Genomic DNA, 19,521 nt, shown 5'->3' on the forward strand with positions numbered 1-19,521 from the left:
GTAATAAACCTTATCGGGTTGTTGGAAATGCCATATGGCAGAAAAAAAGGAATATTTCTAAAAATATCGATATTAATGTGTTTGTCTTCAGGAAATTATTATATTTTCCGCCATTTTTAGTAGGTGAAGATATTGACTCCATATTCCAGGGTTGTGAAGTATTCGTCAGGAGCTTCAAAATGATGTGACACAAGACCCCCCTTTCCATCCGTCAATTTCACTTCAAAATAAAGTTTTCATGCATTTATTTCATTTGCCCAAATTTTAATTTGGTGAGTTGACCCGTTCAAAAATAAAAGGGGGCGCATTAAAGAAATGCACTGTATAATTCATTAATACTAGTAGCAAATCCATACAAAAGTGAATAATTTGTGATTTAGCCTCCAGGAAGTTGACCTGCTGTATCAAACGCATTATGAAATTTTGAGAGAGTTCACAATCGTTATTGACTGTTCGTAAATAACAATATGTTATTCGGCAACACGTGCCCGACTCAAGTAGGTATATAGCGAAATCGTATGATCTGCGAAACTTTCATAAACAAGGTCACCCATCCGAATGTTTATTTATTCACGCACTTATTATTATCACGTAGAAAGGTGTATCTGCCAAGTCTACGTATTTAACACATAGTGAGTTAAATTTCTACCATAACCTGAAGTTCGGGGTAAGCAGCTATACGAAAGTTGGGCCCATTGATGTTTCGTTGGAAAAATTCTTATTGTATAGTCGAAGTAAACTGTATTGTGAATAGTTAAAGCTGTCGGCGTCTCAAAGACCAAAAAACCCATACAGAAAAATAACGCCGCTGCCAACTAGTCCACGTGGACTGAAGAATTGGCGATTCGTATAGGATAATTTTTACTAACCGAGTTTTATGACTGGCTGAAGAGTCATAAAATTAAATTTTAAGTCATGTTACGGTGACGAATAGAATGCGAGGATGGTTAGAAGAGTTGTGTTGTCAATGTTCAGTTCAGGAACTGATCGTGATTTGAGTGTTGAAATTCGATACTGGTGAAGTTATAATTACTTAAAATTTTTGTTATCTGTTTGAAATGTGGCGTCCTTGGACAAGTACTAATAGTAATAACGAGTGTGATAACAACGCAGAATTTTTCCTGTGTAGTGATTCCAATAGCGATGGTGAACAATGCGAAAAAGAGATACCAGTGAATAAAATTCGGATGCATTTGAATATTGAAAAACAGAGAGTATGTTTCAATGTATATAAGAATCTACATCTCAAGTTTGGTTTCGAGGGAAACAAACTGTTAAAAGCAACATCATATTTTTCCTGTGTAGTGATTCCAATAGCGACGGTGAACAATGCGAAAAAGAGATACCAGTGAATAAGATTCGGATGTATTTGAATATTGAAACACAGAGAGTATGTTTCAATGTATATAAGAATCTACATCTCAAGTTTGGTTTCGAAGGAAACAAACTGTTAAAAGCAACATCAGATTTGACCGAAATTTCTTTATGAATTATACGTAAAATAGTCAAAAACAAACCTTATGAACACACGACGCGATGTGATACGGGATTACCAAAAGCTTCAGATGTTCATTTAATAAAATCATTGAAAAAAACAATATACGACTGTGTCAAGAGCAATGAGATTTCTACAACTGAAATCATAAGGAAGAAATTGAATACATAACGTGAGCTGCTGTGACAAAACTCTGCTGCTGGACGAAACTTGGTATGCCACTCACGACACAGTTACGAAGGGGTGGACTGATTGTTCGAGAATGTGTACGCCTAACAAGTCTGCAAACAAAGGATCGCGACTAATATTGTGCATCGCGGAGGAAGTAAAGGATGCGGGTTCCGAATTCTTTGAAATTATGTGGAAAAAAACTTGAGGACTACAATGTTGACTATCATTAGAACATGGAAGCTAATCTTTTTAAGGAATGGTTTGAAAACACATTGATCCCAAATTTGGATGCGAATAGTGTAATAGTTCTTGACAACGCTTCCTATCACGAAATACAAAGTTTTTTAATGGATAACAATTTGTATTTTGATGATAACTATACAAAAAAACAACTACTTGAAGTTTTACAGACAAAAACATTTTAAAAAGTGTATGCCCTCATGGAGAAAATTGAAACAAAACATCAGGCGTAAAAATAATTTTCCAAAATTTGATAAGAGGGTAGAGCTAATTGAAGAAGAAGTATCTAATATTACCGAAGAAGACTTGCAGAAAAGGATTAAAAAAGTAATTTTAGTTGAAAAAGACTATATGGAGATCATCTCTAGAAACATGTGAATTCGTTTTCCGATGGAATTTCAGGTTAGCTCCCCAAATTTCTGCTACCGCAGTTGTCGGTTGATTGGTCAAACCACCAACACTGACATAAAAACTTGACAAGTTGACTTGGGTGTCACACCAATAGGTGGTTCCACTTATGTTTCGCTTGCGTTTACGCAGCTATTTTCATCAAGTACTTTCTTGTTTTTTTCTCATTTTGTCTTCAATCGAGGACCGCCTGCCCGGTACCGACGATGCCCAATAGGCTGAAACAGCTATATACCGGTGGCTCTTAAATTGAAATCAATATGGGAATGATCAAAGAGTACTTATCTATTTATTTTTTGATTTTCATGAAATTATTTTCCAGCAGCTTGACTGGTTATATATAACCTTTCTAAGGGTTTTTTAGAATAAGATGCTGATCTAAGAAGAATAGTTTGTTTTTTCTTCATAACTTTCACAACTTCCAAGATATACTACATGGGCTGGAAAGTCTCGGTCCTATCACATAGATGGCGCTAGTCATATTGCATTCACCGCTTCTTCAGTTAGTACTAAACCTTCAAAAGAAAGCTTTTGAAATTTCATGATCGTCTACTCATATGTTTGTGAGATATTGTGCTAAGAGTGACACTACTTTGTTATTTTCAAAACAATGGATCACAAACAATTTCGTGTTTTAATTTTAACTACTTCTTCATGGGATAAAATACCATTCGAGCGAGCAATGGCTTGAAAAGTGTTATAAGGACTCTGCTCTATCAAAAACAATTAAAAGTTGGTTTGTTGACATCAAACGTGATCATAGAGATACCGATGAAGCAGAACGCAGTGGATGTCTAAATGAGGCAGTAACACCAGAAAACATAAAAAAAACACAAAATCGTTTTGAATGATCGAAAAATAAAGTTGCGTGAGTTAGCTGACATTGTGAAGATATCAAAAGAAAGTGTTTTTTGGATTTATATTGCATGGGAATTTGACTATGAGAAAGCTCTGTTCAAAGTGGGTGCCGCGCGAGCTCACTGTTGACCAAAAACAAAAACTTCACTCCGGAATCAAAACGATCGTCATCTGAGTGGAGAGCAACTGGTGAACCTCGTCCAAAGGGCCCGAAAGCACAACAATCGGCTGAAAAAGTTATGTCCTCGGTATTTTGGGATGTACGTGGTGTAATATACATCGACTATCTTGAGAAGGGAAATACCATCGAAGGTGAATATTATATACCGTTATAGAAGCGTTTGAAGGCCGAAATTGCAAAGAAACGATCGCACATGGAAAAAAAATTGTTTCGTCAAAACAACGCACAAGTCAATCAAAACAATGCCAAAACTACATGATTTGCATCCACATCCACCGTATTCGCCAGATTTGGCTCCCAGCGGCTACTGGCGGGGACCCCAAAAAAATGCTCACCGGTAAGAAATTTCGCTCAAGAGAGGTTATTGCTGAGGTTATTGCTGAAACTGAGACCTATTTTGAGGCAAATTCACCTTATTTTTTGAACAGACAGTACACCCGTAACATGTTTGTATAATTGTTCAAAAAAAAATATTCTTTTACATTTGTCAAGATGTTTTAGCTAAAGTTCGAACAGTGAACAGTGATTGATTCAACTTATCTGTCTGAATTAAATTGAACTGGAATGAAAACTTCGACGACGTTGTGTCAATAAATTCAAACAGAGCTGACATATGATAAAGATGTTTATGAACGTGTCTTTACAGTACTGTAGTCCAATAAAATGAGAATTCAAATTACTATTTTTTTACTGTCAATGTTCAACTCAATCTGATAATTGTTTTTTTTCTCCTATTGATTTAAACCATTATGTACTATACAGTGTATTTCTTTAATGTCCCCCCCTTTTATTTTTTGAACGGGTCAACTCAAAAAATTGAAATTTGAGATATTGAATTAATGCATGAATACTTTGTTTTGAAGTGAAATTGACAGATGAAACTTTCAAGATGGCGACTGGGCGCCATATGGGAAAAAATAATTGAATGGAAGGGGGTCTTGTGACACATCTTTTTGAAGCTCTTGACAAATGCTTCACAACCCTAGAATATAATGTCTATATATTTTCAACTACTACAAAATGGCGGAACTTTTAATAATTTCCTGAATACATTGACATTTAATTACTTAATATGAGGTAATAAACTTGAGGTCAGTTCAGAAGATGCTCGAAATGGTTGCCTTGAACTTCTTGACATATGAACAGCCTATCCAATATTTCACGCCGAACATTTTCGAACACAGTAACGTCAATATCTCTACAAATAGTTATTATTCTCTGCCGTATATCCAATATTGAAGCAGGTTAAGTTTCGTACACTATTTGCTTCAAATAGCCCCATAAAAAAAGTCCAAAGGTGTCAAAACTGGCGAGTGGGCTGGCCATTCTGTAGGACTTCGACGGCCAATCCAACGACCGGGAAAAGTAGTATCCAAATAGTTTCTTACTTGTCTGGAGTGATGTGGTGGTGCTCCATCTTGTTGGAATACAACATCCATATCGAATTCATTAGAATTCGCTTCGACGATTTCAGTGATGAGAGGGTCAACAGTAGTTTTCAGCATATTCAAATACAGTTCCCCTGTTAAATTTTGATCAATAAATAGAGGTCCTACATTATGGTTTCCCAATATAATATAATTTTCTGGATATTGGGTATGTGTTTCCCGGAAAACGTGAGGGTTGGTGTCGCTCAAATAACGGCAATTTTGTCTGTGAACATTGCCGTTTAAAAAAAATGTACATTCGTCACTAAACAAATATCGTTTAGATATGTAGGATGCCTTGCAATGGTTTCCGTCAATGTCGTACTGACATTTTTTGTAGTTTTTATAAACAAAAATTAACTTAACAAACCATATCGGGTTGTTGAATTGCCATATGGCAGATAAAAAGGAATACTTTTAGAAATATCGATATTAATGTACCTATTTGTCTTCAGGAAATTATTAAATATTCCGCCATTTTGTAGTAGGTGAAGATATTGACTTCATATTCTAGGGTTGTGAAGTATTCATCAGGAGCTTCGAAATGATGTGTCACAAGACCCCCCTTTCTATTTAATTTTTTTTTCAAGATGGCACCCAGTCGCCATCTTGAAAGTTTCATCCGTCAATTTCACTTCAAAATAAAGTATTCATGCATTAATTTCATTATCCCAAATTTCAATTTTTTGAGTTGACCGTTCAAAAAATAAAAGGGGGGATATAAAAGAGATGCACTGTATGATGTTGATTACAAAAGACCAAATAACTGTTGGGATTCTGCTGTGAAGATAAACTGAAACCTAATCAAAACATGTAATATTAATGACAATTATTCATTGATAACAATGTGTCAACTACTCAATTATATTACTACTAAAAAATCAAGTGCCATATTTCAAATATTATCAAATTAATAATAACGATTATCCATTTTTTTGTATTCACATATTTTAGAATGCATATCAAAAAGTTAAGGATTTTTTTGAAACCAGCAAAATGAATCAATATCGATCATTGGACTATGGCCATTTTCAATCAAATGATATTAGGCCATTCAGGAAAGTTTATTATTTTTAAATAGAGTTATAAAACGAAGATACCATATTTTACCGAAAAAACATTCTCTCCGAATTCGTTGACCTCGGTTTTATACTTCTGCTGACATGAGTTGTTTGGCGAGAGATTACCGGCTATTTTCGCAAAATCGAGGTCATGAGAACAATTTTTAGATAGGAGATAGTGATATCGCTTACTTCAACATTTTTTATTGAATAATATATATCAAGGAAATTTATAGTATGAGTTGACAATTCAAAAGAAGAATATGAAAGTCAACCGATTCTGGAAAAAGTGTTAACGAATGAGAACGATTCTAATTCCTCCTTTTGGTCTTTTTAAGGTGATGGAGGTTACGACATCTATTGTCTAAAATCACAAAAAAATATAAAATTAAATATGTAGGTTAATTTTTACAGAGAAAAGAAAATAAAAATAAAAGTAAATAATGAATTCAACAATTAAGAGGGTGGGACGGTGGGAAGAAGTTGAATTTTGTATTGAAAATGGAATATTTGTTGGGAAAATTTTTCAAAAAAGTTTTTAGTCTTCTACATCTCCATCATTATACAATGAAATCGTGGAAATCGAGTAAAGTTATTAACCTCGATAAAAACAAAGGTGTCTAGATCATGCACGAAAGGCAAAAGTTTCCTTCAGATACAACGTTGAAGAATTTCCAATCAAATGTAGACCGAATAGCGGAGTTCACAATTTTATCAATTATTAAAACAATTATTATTGGTTGAATACGAATAACATAAAATACACAACTGAACGTGACCGGATGTTAAAGTTCGAAATCGATTCCAAACGAAAATATTTTTTAAACAATTCAATACCATCGATGTAAACACTACAACCACCACTTCCTACGTTGAAAAAGTATTTAACTGTTCAGTTGTTTTCCCAAACAATTCTTGAACTTTTGAGGTTTCAAGAGAAACATAACCACTTTCTTCACGAAGATCTCTGAAATAAACAAAAACCTCGTTTCCAAAACGTTTCTAAACGGTTTAATTTATCTTGCCCTGATGTTTGTTTATTTATTTGTTTGACCCCCTTCCTGTTGACAGGAAGTAAAATTTTTTTTTATGTTAAACGGTTTTATAGAAGAAAATGATAATGATGATATAGATAATGTACTGAAAACTAACAAATCATTCGGAAGGTCCTAGGTAGCAGTAATCACACGACTATCCTTAGCAATCTACGGTATTGATCAGATAAAAAACTAATGAAAACTTTGGGCGTAGTATTCACATATTTACTCAGGTTACGCTACGCCCAACGATTTTATTATTTTTTTATCTGATCCATAACGTAGATTGCTGAGGAGAGTGATGTGATGACTGCTACCTAGGACCTTCCGAATTATTTTTTAGTTTTCAGTACATCATCTGGATCATTACCGCCCCTTACAAATGGCAACCCACGAAAGTAGAAACTTCTGGGAGCTCAGCATTAACGAGAACTCACATTTTAACGTGCAATTCTTAACATAAACAATTGAATATGTTCAATGGACCTTCTTTGAGACAATTATTTGCCAAAATGGGTTTTATTTAGCTTGAATATATTTCTCATTTTTTGTACACGATATATTAACTGTGCAAAATATCGCTCATAAACTTGAATGTACTTTTTTGATTAAATACGTGGTTTCTACAAACTTGAATAATTTCAAATGCCACAGAAATTGCAAAAGTTGTTATGTATAAAAATTTTAAATGAACCGCATAAAAACTCGTGAATACAAATTTTGGCAAAACACCGTCTTGAAGCGTCATAAGTTGGCAAAGCACTACAAAGACATTTTCGAAGAGGGTTTTTAAAGAGAAATGTTTTCCATCATTAACTAAATATATAACTACTATATACCCTAGTTCAGAAATCCCTTGTACGTTAAATCGGAAGGTTCTTTATCCGCTCGCTGTTAAATATCAATTTTTCAAGCAAGCGCCAAACGTGATGGCGAGCCCGCCCCCTGGCGCCATTTTTAATGACCCCCACTACAGCGGTTTAAAAAAATCTGTTTAAAATCTGTTTTTCCGCTAACCAGCTGTCGTACCCCTACAAAAGACAACCCTGAGAAGTCGAAATTTGTGCGAACTAAGAATAAACGAGGTCTTACCTTTTAACGTTATCAAATGTGAAAAATAAAACATCTCTCGCTACAGCTAACATTAAATGAATTTAAAAAATAACTATTTCATAAGTCGGAAGGGTGCCGTTATACGGTAAAAAAGTTCTAACACAAAATTAATGACATTTTGGGAATTGTGGCTTCCGAAACATCTCTTCGTAGAATTTTGAAGAAAATAGGTTTCAAATGGAGGACTGAAAATATTAGAAACATTTTAATAGAGAAAATGGACATTAGCGCATTGAGGATCAAGTATTTACAAAAAAGCAATTATTTTGTAGCAAACAGCGACCAATTGTGTTTCTTGATGAAACATACCTTCAAAGTGGACATCCATCTTCCAAAAACTGGACAGATTAATCAACCAAAGGGTCATTTAAAAATATTGTGAAGGGACCAAGATTCACTATTGTCCATGCAGGAGGTGACATGGGCTTTATATTGTCGGCTTATATTTAAACCAGGCACAGCATCAGGGGATTATTATTCAGAAATGAATTCTGAAAATTATTGTAAATAGTTACAAGAAATGTTGATCCCAAATTTGCATGTGAAGTCGGTAGTCGTCACCGATAATGCTCCATACCATAATATTCGAATTAATCCAGCCCCCAACACAAACTCTAGTGAAGTGGCTGCACGAAAAAAGCATTATATTAATGTTTATTTTTGGATAAGTGTATCATTATATAATATTTTAATGAGCTGTACTACTACCTATAATGCTAAATACAATTTGAATAGAAATTACAAAGAAGTCATGTTCCACTTGCTACCCTGATAAAATCTAATTATACATACGACACTGGCAGGCAAGGGGCTTATCGTAATCCAATAGTAATTTAGTTGGGAGAGTCTATACCTGCGCGATCACTCACCATCAGACGTGGCGTGTACTGTATATAACTAATATGTTTAAAACAGAAGCTGTGAGTAAATGCTGTAAGCATTCAATTTTTATTCATACCGATCCTATAATAGGCATTCACCACTCAACATGGCTACCCAATTTAAACACAAATTCTTGCCAAAATTTCGACTTTCATTTCAAAGAAATACTATTTGGCACTGAAACGGATTTCACAACTGATAATAATTAGAGGCCCCTTGTTATTTAGGTAAATAATCCTAATAATACATTTCACCGTCTGAGTTTGAATTATATAGATTTCAAGATTTATGAACCAGTGATGAAGTGGTGGACTTTCAATCAGAATATCAAGGTCGAGCAATAATGCTGCTCTTGAAATCTTAAGATAAAGTAACTTCTCAGGTCTGTGCCTCTATCATAACTTTCAAAAACTTGAAGGAGGTGAATTTTCTATAATCCAGCTTGAATCTCACTGTGTGTTAAGGAAATCGATGTATGTTATCCAAATATTGAGTTATTGGTAATAACGAAGGGGTTGCGCCTCACACAATTTTTAAAAATTCCGAATTGCCCTCTTTAGAAATGTAGTTAGTAACAGTACCAATAGAAAATACATGTGGAACAATTCTAACTGAATATTCATTTCATGATAATTCTTGTCCGAGTACAATCAAACTCAAAAACATGTAAACTTGACGATGTATTGTTATGAAAACAATTATTCTATTTCATTCGAAATATTTAAGTATCCATCGCTGGTAATTCGAATGAGGTAAGAATGGCTATAATTCCGAAGTGAAGTGAAAAATCCTGCACTGACACCTGTCGGATACAATTCAACGCCCTTCGTGGTATTAGCCAGGGGAGTAGTTGTTTCTGACAAGTGTCAGTCCATTAACCTACAGTGTAGGGTCTGAACGAATTGTTCTTTTATAGATGCCCTTCAAGTATGCCCGCTGACTATATGTGAAAAGTTTTCATTCCTTATACGAGGAACTGGGCAAATTTCGGATATGCAGTTGGTCACCTCGTTCACAGGCAGATGGGGCGATGACAAATCTGTTGTTTGGTATCCGCTTCAGCCTAGTTCGAATAATGACACTCTGAAATAATTTGACTTTCAATTATCGGAAATCATCGACTTTATGTTGATGAACGACACTACCTTGCACTGACGAGTGGCCAAAGGGCCCGAAACCGTTCTGCAAGTATGTTCCAATAATTGAAAATCTATTGCGGCAGTTGTATCGCCAACAGCATATGCAGGAATAACTTCAGTGAAGAATCCTGCACTGACAACTGTCGGATATAATTCAACGCCCTTCGTGGTATTAGCCAGGGGAATAGTTGTTTTCTGATAGTTGTCGGTCCATTAACCTACAGTGTAGGGAGTTGAGACTGGCCTGAACGAATTGTCCTTTTAGATGATTTAAGTTTCCTGACAGATCATTTTAAACAAATAGTTACAATATTTTTTTATCAACCCAAAACTTCAGGTTTCCAACTTCCAAACTGACGAAATTCAATACAATCTTGGGGTGGAAATTCCTGATTCCCTTTCTTGGTGCTTATTTACGCTATACAAAGAACCTTCCTGCATATTTCAAGATTCTAGGTTCAGTAGCTTCGGCTGTACGTCAATATAAGAGCAGGCAACAGCTAGTAATTTATATTTTCATTTCAGAAATCCAGTAACTAAAAAAATATGACAATGAATAGCTTCGAGAATAGAATTATGTTCCCTATAAAGAAACCGTCAACGACATCTGCCCTCACGCGTCTGCCCGCGTTCTCGGCGATTTCGATTCTTTGCTTAGACTCCCTTCTACCCCCGCACATCGTCCACCGTCGTCTTACAGTAAACGCGACGCGTAATGGCTTACTGCGTTGCGTCCAACTTAATCTCATCGTGATTGTAAACGATTCGTTGAAATTATTTAATGAAAAAGACAAAGTTCATCTATCTTAAATACTTAAAATAAGAATTGTATCAATTATAAGAATTTAACAGATATTCTAAAACGTGCATTTTAAAAATGTATCCATTTCAATTGTATTCATGGCTCAGTATTTTGCATATATTGGCTACCACATTAGAGATAGATTTGTGATATCGCGGACTTTTATTTAGAATTATTTAAAATAATAGTTATTTATGTATCAAGGGAATTAGGAGGGCCTTAATTACCGATTGCAAAGTTTGCGTCCCGAGGGCCTCTGGCCCGAGGGACAGCAATTGCCTGAGGTTATTAAGGCTCATTAATTCCCGTGGTACATAGATAATTTTATTTCTGACCGATTTCAATAAAATTTTGTTCATTTTTGAAACGGAAAAATGTACCAATTCATTACCTTCCCGGTATATTTGAATCAGGTACCGTTGATTATAGTTTTCTTGTTGCTAGGTTGTTGCTATGTTACTTGTTTATAAACAGAACTTTGTTATCAAGCTGTGTTTGCGGTGAAAACGTGTTTTCTACCCCAAATATAATGGAGGATATTTTGAAAAAAGCTGAACAAGCAAGTAATCATTAATTCCATCGAAAAGTGAAGCCGTATACCAAAAAGAATACAAGATATATCTGGACTGGCTGACACGGAAAAATGTTATGCCAAAAGATGTCACTGAAACTGTATTTCTGGCATATTTTCAAGAACTGGTAAGAAATTTTCTATGTTTTTCGGTAGATTTGGTAGTAATTGTGTTTATTCGTTTCAGTCAGAAACGTATAGTCCGAATTCTTTATGGACTAAATGGTCAATGCTAAAATCGATGGTGACTATACATGAGAAACGAGATATCACCAAGTTCAATGAACTACAGGCTTTTTTGAAACGGAAGAGTAAGAGTTATAAGCCGAAAAAGTCTGCTGTTTTATCTCCTGAAGATGTTATCAGATTCCTAAAGGACGCTCCTAATGATATTCATTTATTGCATAAGGTAATTTTTTTCTTATTTTCCTTTTTGTGTGTATTTATTTCCTTTTTTTTGTTATGGGTTGTTTTGATTATGGGTTATTTTGGAGGATGCAGAAGTCAGGAACTTTTGAATATGAAGATATCGGATATAGAGGACCGGGATTCCGTTATGGTAGTGAACATACCGGAAAGTAAAACTGGTGTATCGAAGAAATTTACAGTTGTGGATGAAAAAGAGTTCTCCGCTTTGCCTTTATTAAGACTTTATATGTCTTTGCGTCCTAAAGGTATTGAACGATTTTTTTTGAGCTTCCGACAAAATAAATGTACATCTCAGCCAATTGGAAAAAACATGTTTGGGAAAATCCCCAGCAAAATCGCAATGTATTTAGGATTGCCAAACTCATCTTCCTATACGGGACATTGCCTTCGTCGCACTTCTGCTACTGCTCTAGCCAATGCAGGAGCAACTATGACTAACTTAAAAAGACACGGAGGTTGGAAAAGTTCCACGGTGGCGGAGGGGTATTTGGAGGATAGCATCGAATTGAGAAATAAAACGGCGCGTATGTTGTCTACTTTGTCATCAGAAGAGGCAGGTACCTCGACTGTAGTGAACAGAAGCTCCAGCCATACAAAAGAAGAAATTGTTTCCAGTGGCGGAAGTAATTTTCAGGGAACATTTCAAAATTGTACATTTATTATTTGTAATGACGTGAATAAATAAAATATGGTTCAGTTTTCATTTCTATTTATTTTTACTTGTGAAAGGTAGAGGGAATTATAAAATCTATAATGTCCCAAGGGAGTTATGACCCTCTTTATTGATAGCGTAACTATGACGATATAAGCTTATAATATCCCGGTCAGAAATAAACAATCTAACGGTACATTATCTGCATGTAACTCCAACGGTATAGGCGGCGCACGCCAAGATACCTCGCAGGGAGCAAGAATTTTTCCGACTTACTAATACTTTTCGTTATATTATGAACAAAATTACACAAAACCTTTGTAAATTGTAGCCTATACGTTATTATGATGTATAATCTATATTCATGTAAAGTTTCATCCAAATCCGTTCAGTCGTTTAGGCGTGAAGAAGCCACAAACACACATACATATATCCTCACAAACTTTCACATTTATATTAGTATAGAATGTATATAGGCTTCTTGAGAATAAATTAGCGGGAAATGTTTAGATTTCACGCTGATTTTAAGTAAATTTGTACTCAAGACCGTTGAGTATTTCAGCAGTGAAGCCATGCTCACGTAATACAAAAATAACTCAAAAAATCCATGAGGAGATCATATACAGAAAGTTATCTTCAAAGATCGGTTATCCCACGAGATATTTTATAATAGTCTTACAACTGAAATGCAATACTGAAAGTTTCAATCGAAATCGCAGAAAGTTGAAGGTGTTACCATACTGAAAATAAGGGAGACCCACAGGCTCTATCAAATCGGTAACTCCTCGATGAATAATTTTATTTATTATTAGGCTGTTTCAAGATTATATCCGTTTTAATGTCATGAGTTTTTGTAGCTCCATACCTCAATAAATATTTTTTGTTGCTGACCGCGGGGGAGTGAAGTTTTGGGTATGATTTTCATATCAGAATTAGTCCCCCTAGAAATAAAAATTGAAGTGTTCTTTGAAATTTTCCATTCCAACGTTCGTTTCTTACTTACAAGGGGGGTCAAGTTTTATTTGGAACGCCCTGTATGCATAGAAACTTTTCATAGAAACTCTCATGCATTCATTTACAGGTCATTAGAGGAGGGAACTTAGTACATATTACTGATCAGCCGAAAGCAAGCTAATACTTAAATGCAGGCAGGCTCATAGTGGCTATTGTCAGGTATATTATGAATGGGATTATAAAAGATAATATCCGATCAAAAACTAATATTATCGTTTCTGTTGTTCTCATTAATTGCCGGTAATCTGATGAAAAAGCTACGTTAGCATAGCTTTATCACTAACGGTTAGCCATTGCCACTATCATGGAAATAGAATCGGATGATTCGCTAACCTGACGTTTCAAAATGAAAATCATAAGAATTTATGCTGCTGTTGTTAGAGAAAAACAGATTAAAACATGGCTTATTGATGATAGAGATATTATTAAAGAATTTAGGCAAATTTGATGTTGAATCGTTTCTCACAAAAAATAAGTTTTATCAACTAGAGAATGATATTTATGTAATCCAATTTTCATTCCATTAGGTTCCAATTTCCACCGAAACAAATAATCAATATAAGTACTATAAGTGAGTATATCCTTTGAGTTACGTGTTTGCGTGATTTTTCCTCCATTCAAATTTCAAATTAGTTGCATGTTTTCTAGTAGTTGTTATTGGAGTTGCGAATGGAAAATCCCGACAAAGCAAAGGGTAATAATCAAATATCGATTTCTTCCTTGTAACTTTCAATGAATACAATAAACATTATAATATAAACAATGTTGTTTTTAAGTGACGCATGCTACCGGTTTGCTTTAAATAGTCAGTTGCAACTTACATTCGTCTTCAAGTTGCGAAAAAAAAATTATAGAACCCGTCTTTCAAATATGCCGCTGTGAGGGTATATACCTTGAGGGTCTTCCGTTTATGATAAAATGTAATATAAAGATGATCTTTTAGTTTACGATGAACTAGAAGAGACCAAAAAATTATGAAATAATATTGTGCAACAAGTGCAAGTATTCTATTGCACACGATGCCGATGTGTGAAAGTGTGGAATAGGTTACCTGCACGAGTACTATCAAATTAACCTATGCGACTGTATTTCAAGCGGAAATTTACGCTATTGAATTGTGTGCGGAGAGATTGGAAGAATCCAACCTCGTACACAAGTCAATAAAAATATTCTCGGACTGTCAAGCGGCGTTGGAAGGCTCTTGGCTCCTACCGAGCAATGTCTAAGTTGGTAGAAAAATGCCAAAAACGACTCTCCTCGATAGGAAGCCTTAACAGATCGTCTGTGGTCTGGATTCCTGGCCATACTGGCCTGGAAGGCAATGAGGCTGCTGACTCCCTTGCAAAGGAGGGTGCTGCAAGGAGTTTCATAGGACCAGAACCTGTCATTGGCATCGCTTTAGGCTTTGCCAAACAAACATTGAATACCTGGATGGTAAGAAGATTCATGGACATCTGGCAGAATCTTCCAGGATTGGCTCACTCCAAGGGGTTTATTCACCCTTCGAAGCTTGATACCAAACAGTTGTTGGACTATAGTAGGAACGAACTACGATGTCTAACAGGCCTTCTTACAGGTCACTGTCATTTGAATCATCATATGCAGATACTCGAAAGACAGCGTGTGTCGCCTCTGTTTGGAAAATGATGAAGCAGCAGAGCATATACTTTGTGCCTACCCCGCTGGGGAACGAAATCAGGTTTTCAGAGTTTGGCAGAGCCGTACTCTTACCATCTGAGCTGAAAGACCATACAAACTAATCGGCTTCGTTAAGAACCTGGGTTCATTTAGCCGAGTGTGAATAGCTGTGAGCCACAATAAACCCATGTGGGTTGCGGTGGAAGGTCGAATAGACCACCTCACTTTTGACCTAACCTTAACCTACCTATTAAATTAAACATGCATTTATTCAACTTGAAACTAAATATATAACTTGACATATATAGCTAATTATTACTCCAAAAATTAATATTGACAGTACCGCAGTTTCTGGTACATTATTTTGAATTTTCAGGGACTTTTCTATTTTTTAGAAAGAGATATTCCACTAGTTGATGCTGTTAAATGAAAAATCTAAGCAACCATCATTTTATAAAGCCTCGTGTGTGTGTGTCTGTGTGTGTGTGTGTGTCTACCAATAATGTAAGAATGTGAAACTTGCTAAGAAGGAAAAAAGTTTAAAAAAATATCAATAAAAACCTGTAGATCACACATATAGATGTTTCTTTCAACTATACTGTTCGAAAGAAGAATTCTATCTGAAATAACTGCTTTCCTTAATGGGCTTCGAATCAACATAGAAATCACGTTTTCCTCTTTATTTGTACACAAACATTCGATATGGAAACTAAAACAGATATCATTCATTTATTTGAACGCTACACAACATAATGAATGGAAGAGTATTGATAGAAAATATCACATTCATTTCCTAAAACGAATCCAGGTTTCTGGGGAATTGAGAAAATTAGGAAACCAGTGTATTCTGTCGAAGTGACAGTACAAAAAATCAACTATTTCAACGGTGTTCAACTGATCACGCAATTACACTAATTAGTCCTTACATTGTGGCACAACAGGCCAAATAAAAGGAAAAGTGAATGTGTAAATAATGTAATAGGATATTTAAAAAAACTACTAATGATAACAAAAGTTTCTATCCAACATATATGCATTTTCATAAATTCAAAAGGTCGATCAAAAAGTATTATTAGGTTGTATCAAAAGTTTTGTCCGTTTTAATATCATATGTTTATGAAGCTTCATATCTCAATAAATCAATAAATATTCATTCTACTGTGCTGTACATTTTTTCCAAATTTTAATTTATTTCTCTTTTCAGCTTATGATGTTGTTAATCAATAATGTTAGATAGTGTTAATGAACGCACTGTTCGACGTTGGTTTGCGAAATTTTATTCCGGAGATTTTAGCCTTAAAGATGAGCCCCGAAGTGGCCGACCTACAGTAATCCAGGACGAGGATTTGACGCTGGTGGAGACTGCCCCATCACAAACGGTGCGTGGGATGACGAAAGAACTAAGCATCAGCTCCCATGCAGTTTTTGATGGTTTAAAACGCATTGGAAACGTTAAAACGATCCTTTTTTGGATCGGATCGTAAGGTGTGATGAAAAATGAATCCACAGCAGACTCATATTGTGTTGGACAAATGGACAAATTGGACAAATTGTACCAAAAATTGCACCAGCAGCAGCAGGTACTGGTCAACAGAAAAGTTCCGATCCTGCTCAATGTCAACGTCTGCCCGCACGTTTCACAAATCACCGTCCGAAAATTGAGTGTCAAAGTTCTGCCTCACCCACCATACGCTCCAGACCTCTCGCCAACCGACTACCATCTTTTCTAGCAATTCGATAACTTCGATAACGAAGGTGGAACCTTCGCCAATTATGACCTAGCAAAAACGGCCTTCGTCGACTTCATCGAGTCCCGAGCACACAAGGAATCAATTGACTTGTGCTGACGGAAATCGACTTATGTTACGTTGGCAAAAGTTTACAGATTCAAATGGCGCTTATTTCGATTAAATTGAATAAGTATTTACTGAGATATTACAGTTTTAAGTAGACCCATAAAAACGGACAAAACTTTTGAAACAACCTCATATTAAATAAAGTTTATTGCTCAATCCGTTGATATATTTCAATTGAAAAGGGTATATTTTTGAAAGAGATTGAATGTGTTTTCTTGGTCGTGGATAGAAAGAAAATCATTCGGTATAGAATAGCCAACTAGTGAAGATGTGATAAGTAACTTCACTGCTTCCTTTGATAGTGATGATTCTTTGGAAGTGAGATATACAAAGTGTAACAAATGAATGCTTAACGTACACTTAGTTGTGCAAAAAGTGATCATGGATGTGAAAAATGCTATAATATTCAAGAGAATTGATTGTTTTAAGTTTCAACACAGAAAATTATATTACCTAAACAGGGTGTTTCAAATTCGATCCTCACCATTGATATCTCGGAAACTACGAGAAATACGAAGATGGTTATTGTTTCTTATGGACGCTACATTGGATTCTTTCTGTTTTGAATAGAACCAGATTTTACCTTTTCAATGATGTATCATAAGTTAACTATCATTCTTTTTCGAAAAAAATATTTCTTATCATAATAGGCTTTGACTTTGATATTTCTAAGTTTGATTTTCAATTTGTTACACTCAATGACATTTTGTTATTGTACAAGTCATTGAATTTTTGGCAAAAAATGGCTTTCGCGAATGAAGAAAAAAGAGATATTATACAAATTTATTACAAATACGATAGAAACAGTGTTAGGACATCGGAAATGTATTTAAACTTGTATCCCGAAAGACGACAACCACATCGAACTATGTTCAAGTCATTGGATCAAAATCTCCCCTACTTTAGTTCATTTGAACCCTGTACAAAACCCTGACTGTTATGTGTGTCGAATTAACTACTTACATTATTAAAATTACTGGAAAACGTAAACATAGATACTAAATTAAAAATTGAACTCACTAATTTACTTAAAAACAATAAATAAATATTTCTGATAAAATATTACTGCATAGAAAAATGAGTTGAATTGATACTAATTAAATAAATAGTCAATATGTGCTTCGCCCAAAATTATTTCATCATTTATGTAACCAAAGATTACGGTCATTTTCGACACTTTCATCTATTTATTTCAATATCCTAACAATTTTATTATCTATTGTTGAGGATTTCTTATACCTGAGTATTAAACCGACGAAAACTTATCATCAGACCTATCAGACCATTACATCGAGACCAATATGCATACAGGTCAGGTATGTCAACTGAAACGGCTCTGTGTCGGGTAACAGAAAAAGTAAAACAAACTTACAAAAACAAGGAAGTACTTTCAGCTGCTTTCTTGGACATTGAGGGCGCATTTGACAATACGTCGTTAGAATCAATCATCCAGGCGTCGAGGAGAAGAGGGATCGACAAGACTGCATGCTTAGGGGAAGATTGGTATATACAACCATTATGGGGGAAACAGTCGTGGCACGGGTAGCAAATGGCTGTCCTCAGATGGGGTTTATCCCCTCTGTTATGGAACCTTGTAATGAACGAGCTATTATGTCTCCTGGACCACAATGGGTATGAAGCACTGGGCTGTGCAGACGACTTAGTCATCTTAGTCCAGGGTAAATACAATAATGTAGTAAAGGGATGCATGCCACAGACCCTGAATATTATAACAAGATGGACCGAAGAAGAAGGGCTTAACATAAGCCCGTCCAAATCGACCATAGTAGCATTCACCAAGAGGACTAAAAAAAGTGTCGTGGAAGTTTAAATATCTGAGAGTAATTCTAGATTCCAAACTGACCTGGAACCAACACTTGGACAGGACAAAAAGGAAAGCGGAGGTAGCACTGATGCTCCCCAGACGTACCTATGGAAAAACATGGGGGCTAAAACGAGACATGGTATATTGGCTACACATGATGGTGGTTAAACCCATGATAACATACGCATCTCTGGTTTAGTGACCAAAGATGAAGCAGGCGCCCGCTATCAACAAACTAGGCAAGGTGCAAAGACTTGCATGTTTGGGAATTCCGGGAGCAATGAGAACTACCCCAACAGCTGCATTGGAGAAACTCCTGAATCTACCTCTTTTACACTTCGTGATAATGGAGGATGCCAGGATGGGCCAATTCAGACTGGAAAACTCACCGAACTACAAAAGATCGGACCGAACAGAAATTTCGGAACATGTGGAGAAGCGCACATTGAATATGTGCACGGACCACATGACACCAAAGTACATCTTTAACACAAACTTCACGGCCAAAATCATAAGCCGTGAAGAGTGGGCGACCATTAGTCATCCCGAAAACATGTTTGAAAAAAACACCTGGTATACAGATGGATCGAAGACCAAACATGGAACGGGAGCTGGAATATACCGAGCGGATAGAAATTTAAACTACAGTTTACTGAACTGAATGAACTTGCAAACAGGAACAAATTAACTTTGTACTGAGTGCCAGTGCATTCAGGAATCAG

General features: G+C 35.6%; 2 protein-coding genes across 3 annotated transcripts in view; one reads left to right on the forward strand and one right to left on the reverse strand.

Moving 5' to 3' along the window:
- Positions 1-19,521, reverse strand: part of Lpin (phosphatidate phosphatase LPIN) — an 85,309-nt gene that overhangs the window by 46,288 nt on the left and 19,500 nt on the right. The window lies entirely within an intron of this gene.
- On the forward strand, positions 10,835-12,521 carry LOC141480785 (uncharacterized). The gene is made up of 2 exons (XM_074171219.1): positions 10,835-11,513; positions 11,573-12,521. The coding sequence occupies exons 1-2, from the start codon at positions 11,463-11,465 to the stop codon at positions 12,497-12,499; spliced, it is 978 nt and encodes a 325-aa protein (XP_074027320.1). The 5' UTR covers positions 10,835-11,462; the 3' UTR covers positions 12,500-12,521.

Source organism: Leptinotarsa decemlineata, unplaced genomic scaffold (assembly GCF_025532065.1).
Source record: "Leptinotarsa decemlineata unplaced genomic scaffold, Ldec_3_MD MMD2_tig00000010_RagTag_RagTag, whole genome shotgun sequence".
Taxonomy (NCBI): domain Eukaryota; kingdom Metazoa; phylum Arthropoda; class Insecta; order Coleoptera; family Chrysomelidae; genus Leptinotarsa; species Leptinotarsa decemlineata.

Bases quoted from the DNA above. Each gene is read 5' to 3' on its own strand.
- LOC141480785 (XM_074171219.1), top strand. From the start codon at position 11,463: ATGCCAAAAGATGTCACTGAAACTGTATTTCTGGCATATTTTCAAGAA. The intron at 11,514-11,572 runs GTAAGAAATTTT...TATTCGTTTCAG, and splicing joins TGGCATATTTTCAAGAACTG to TCAGAAACGTATAGTCCGAA.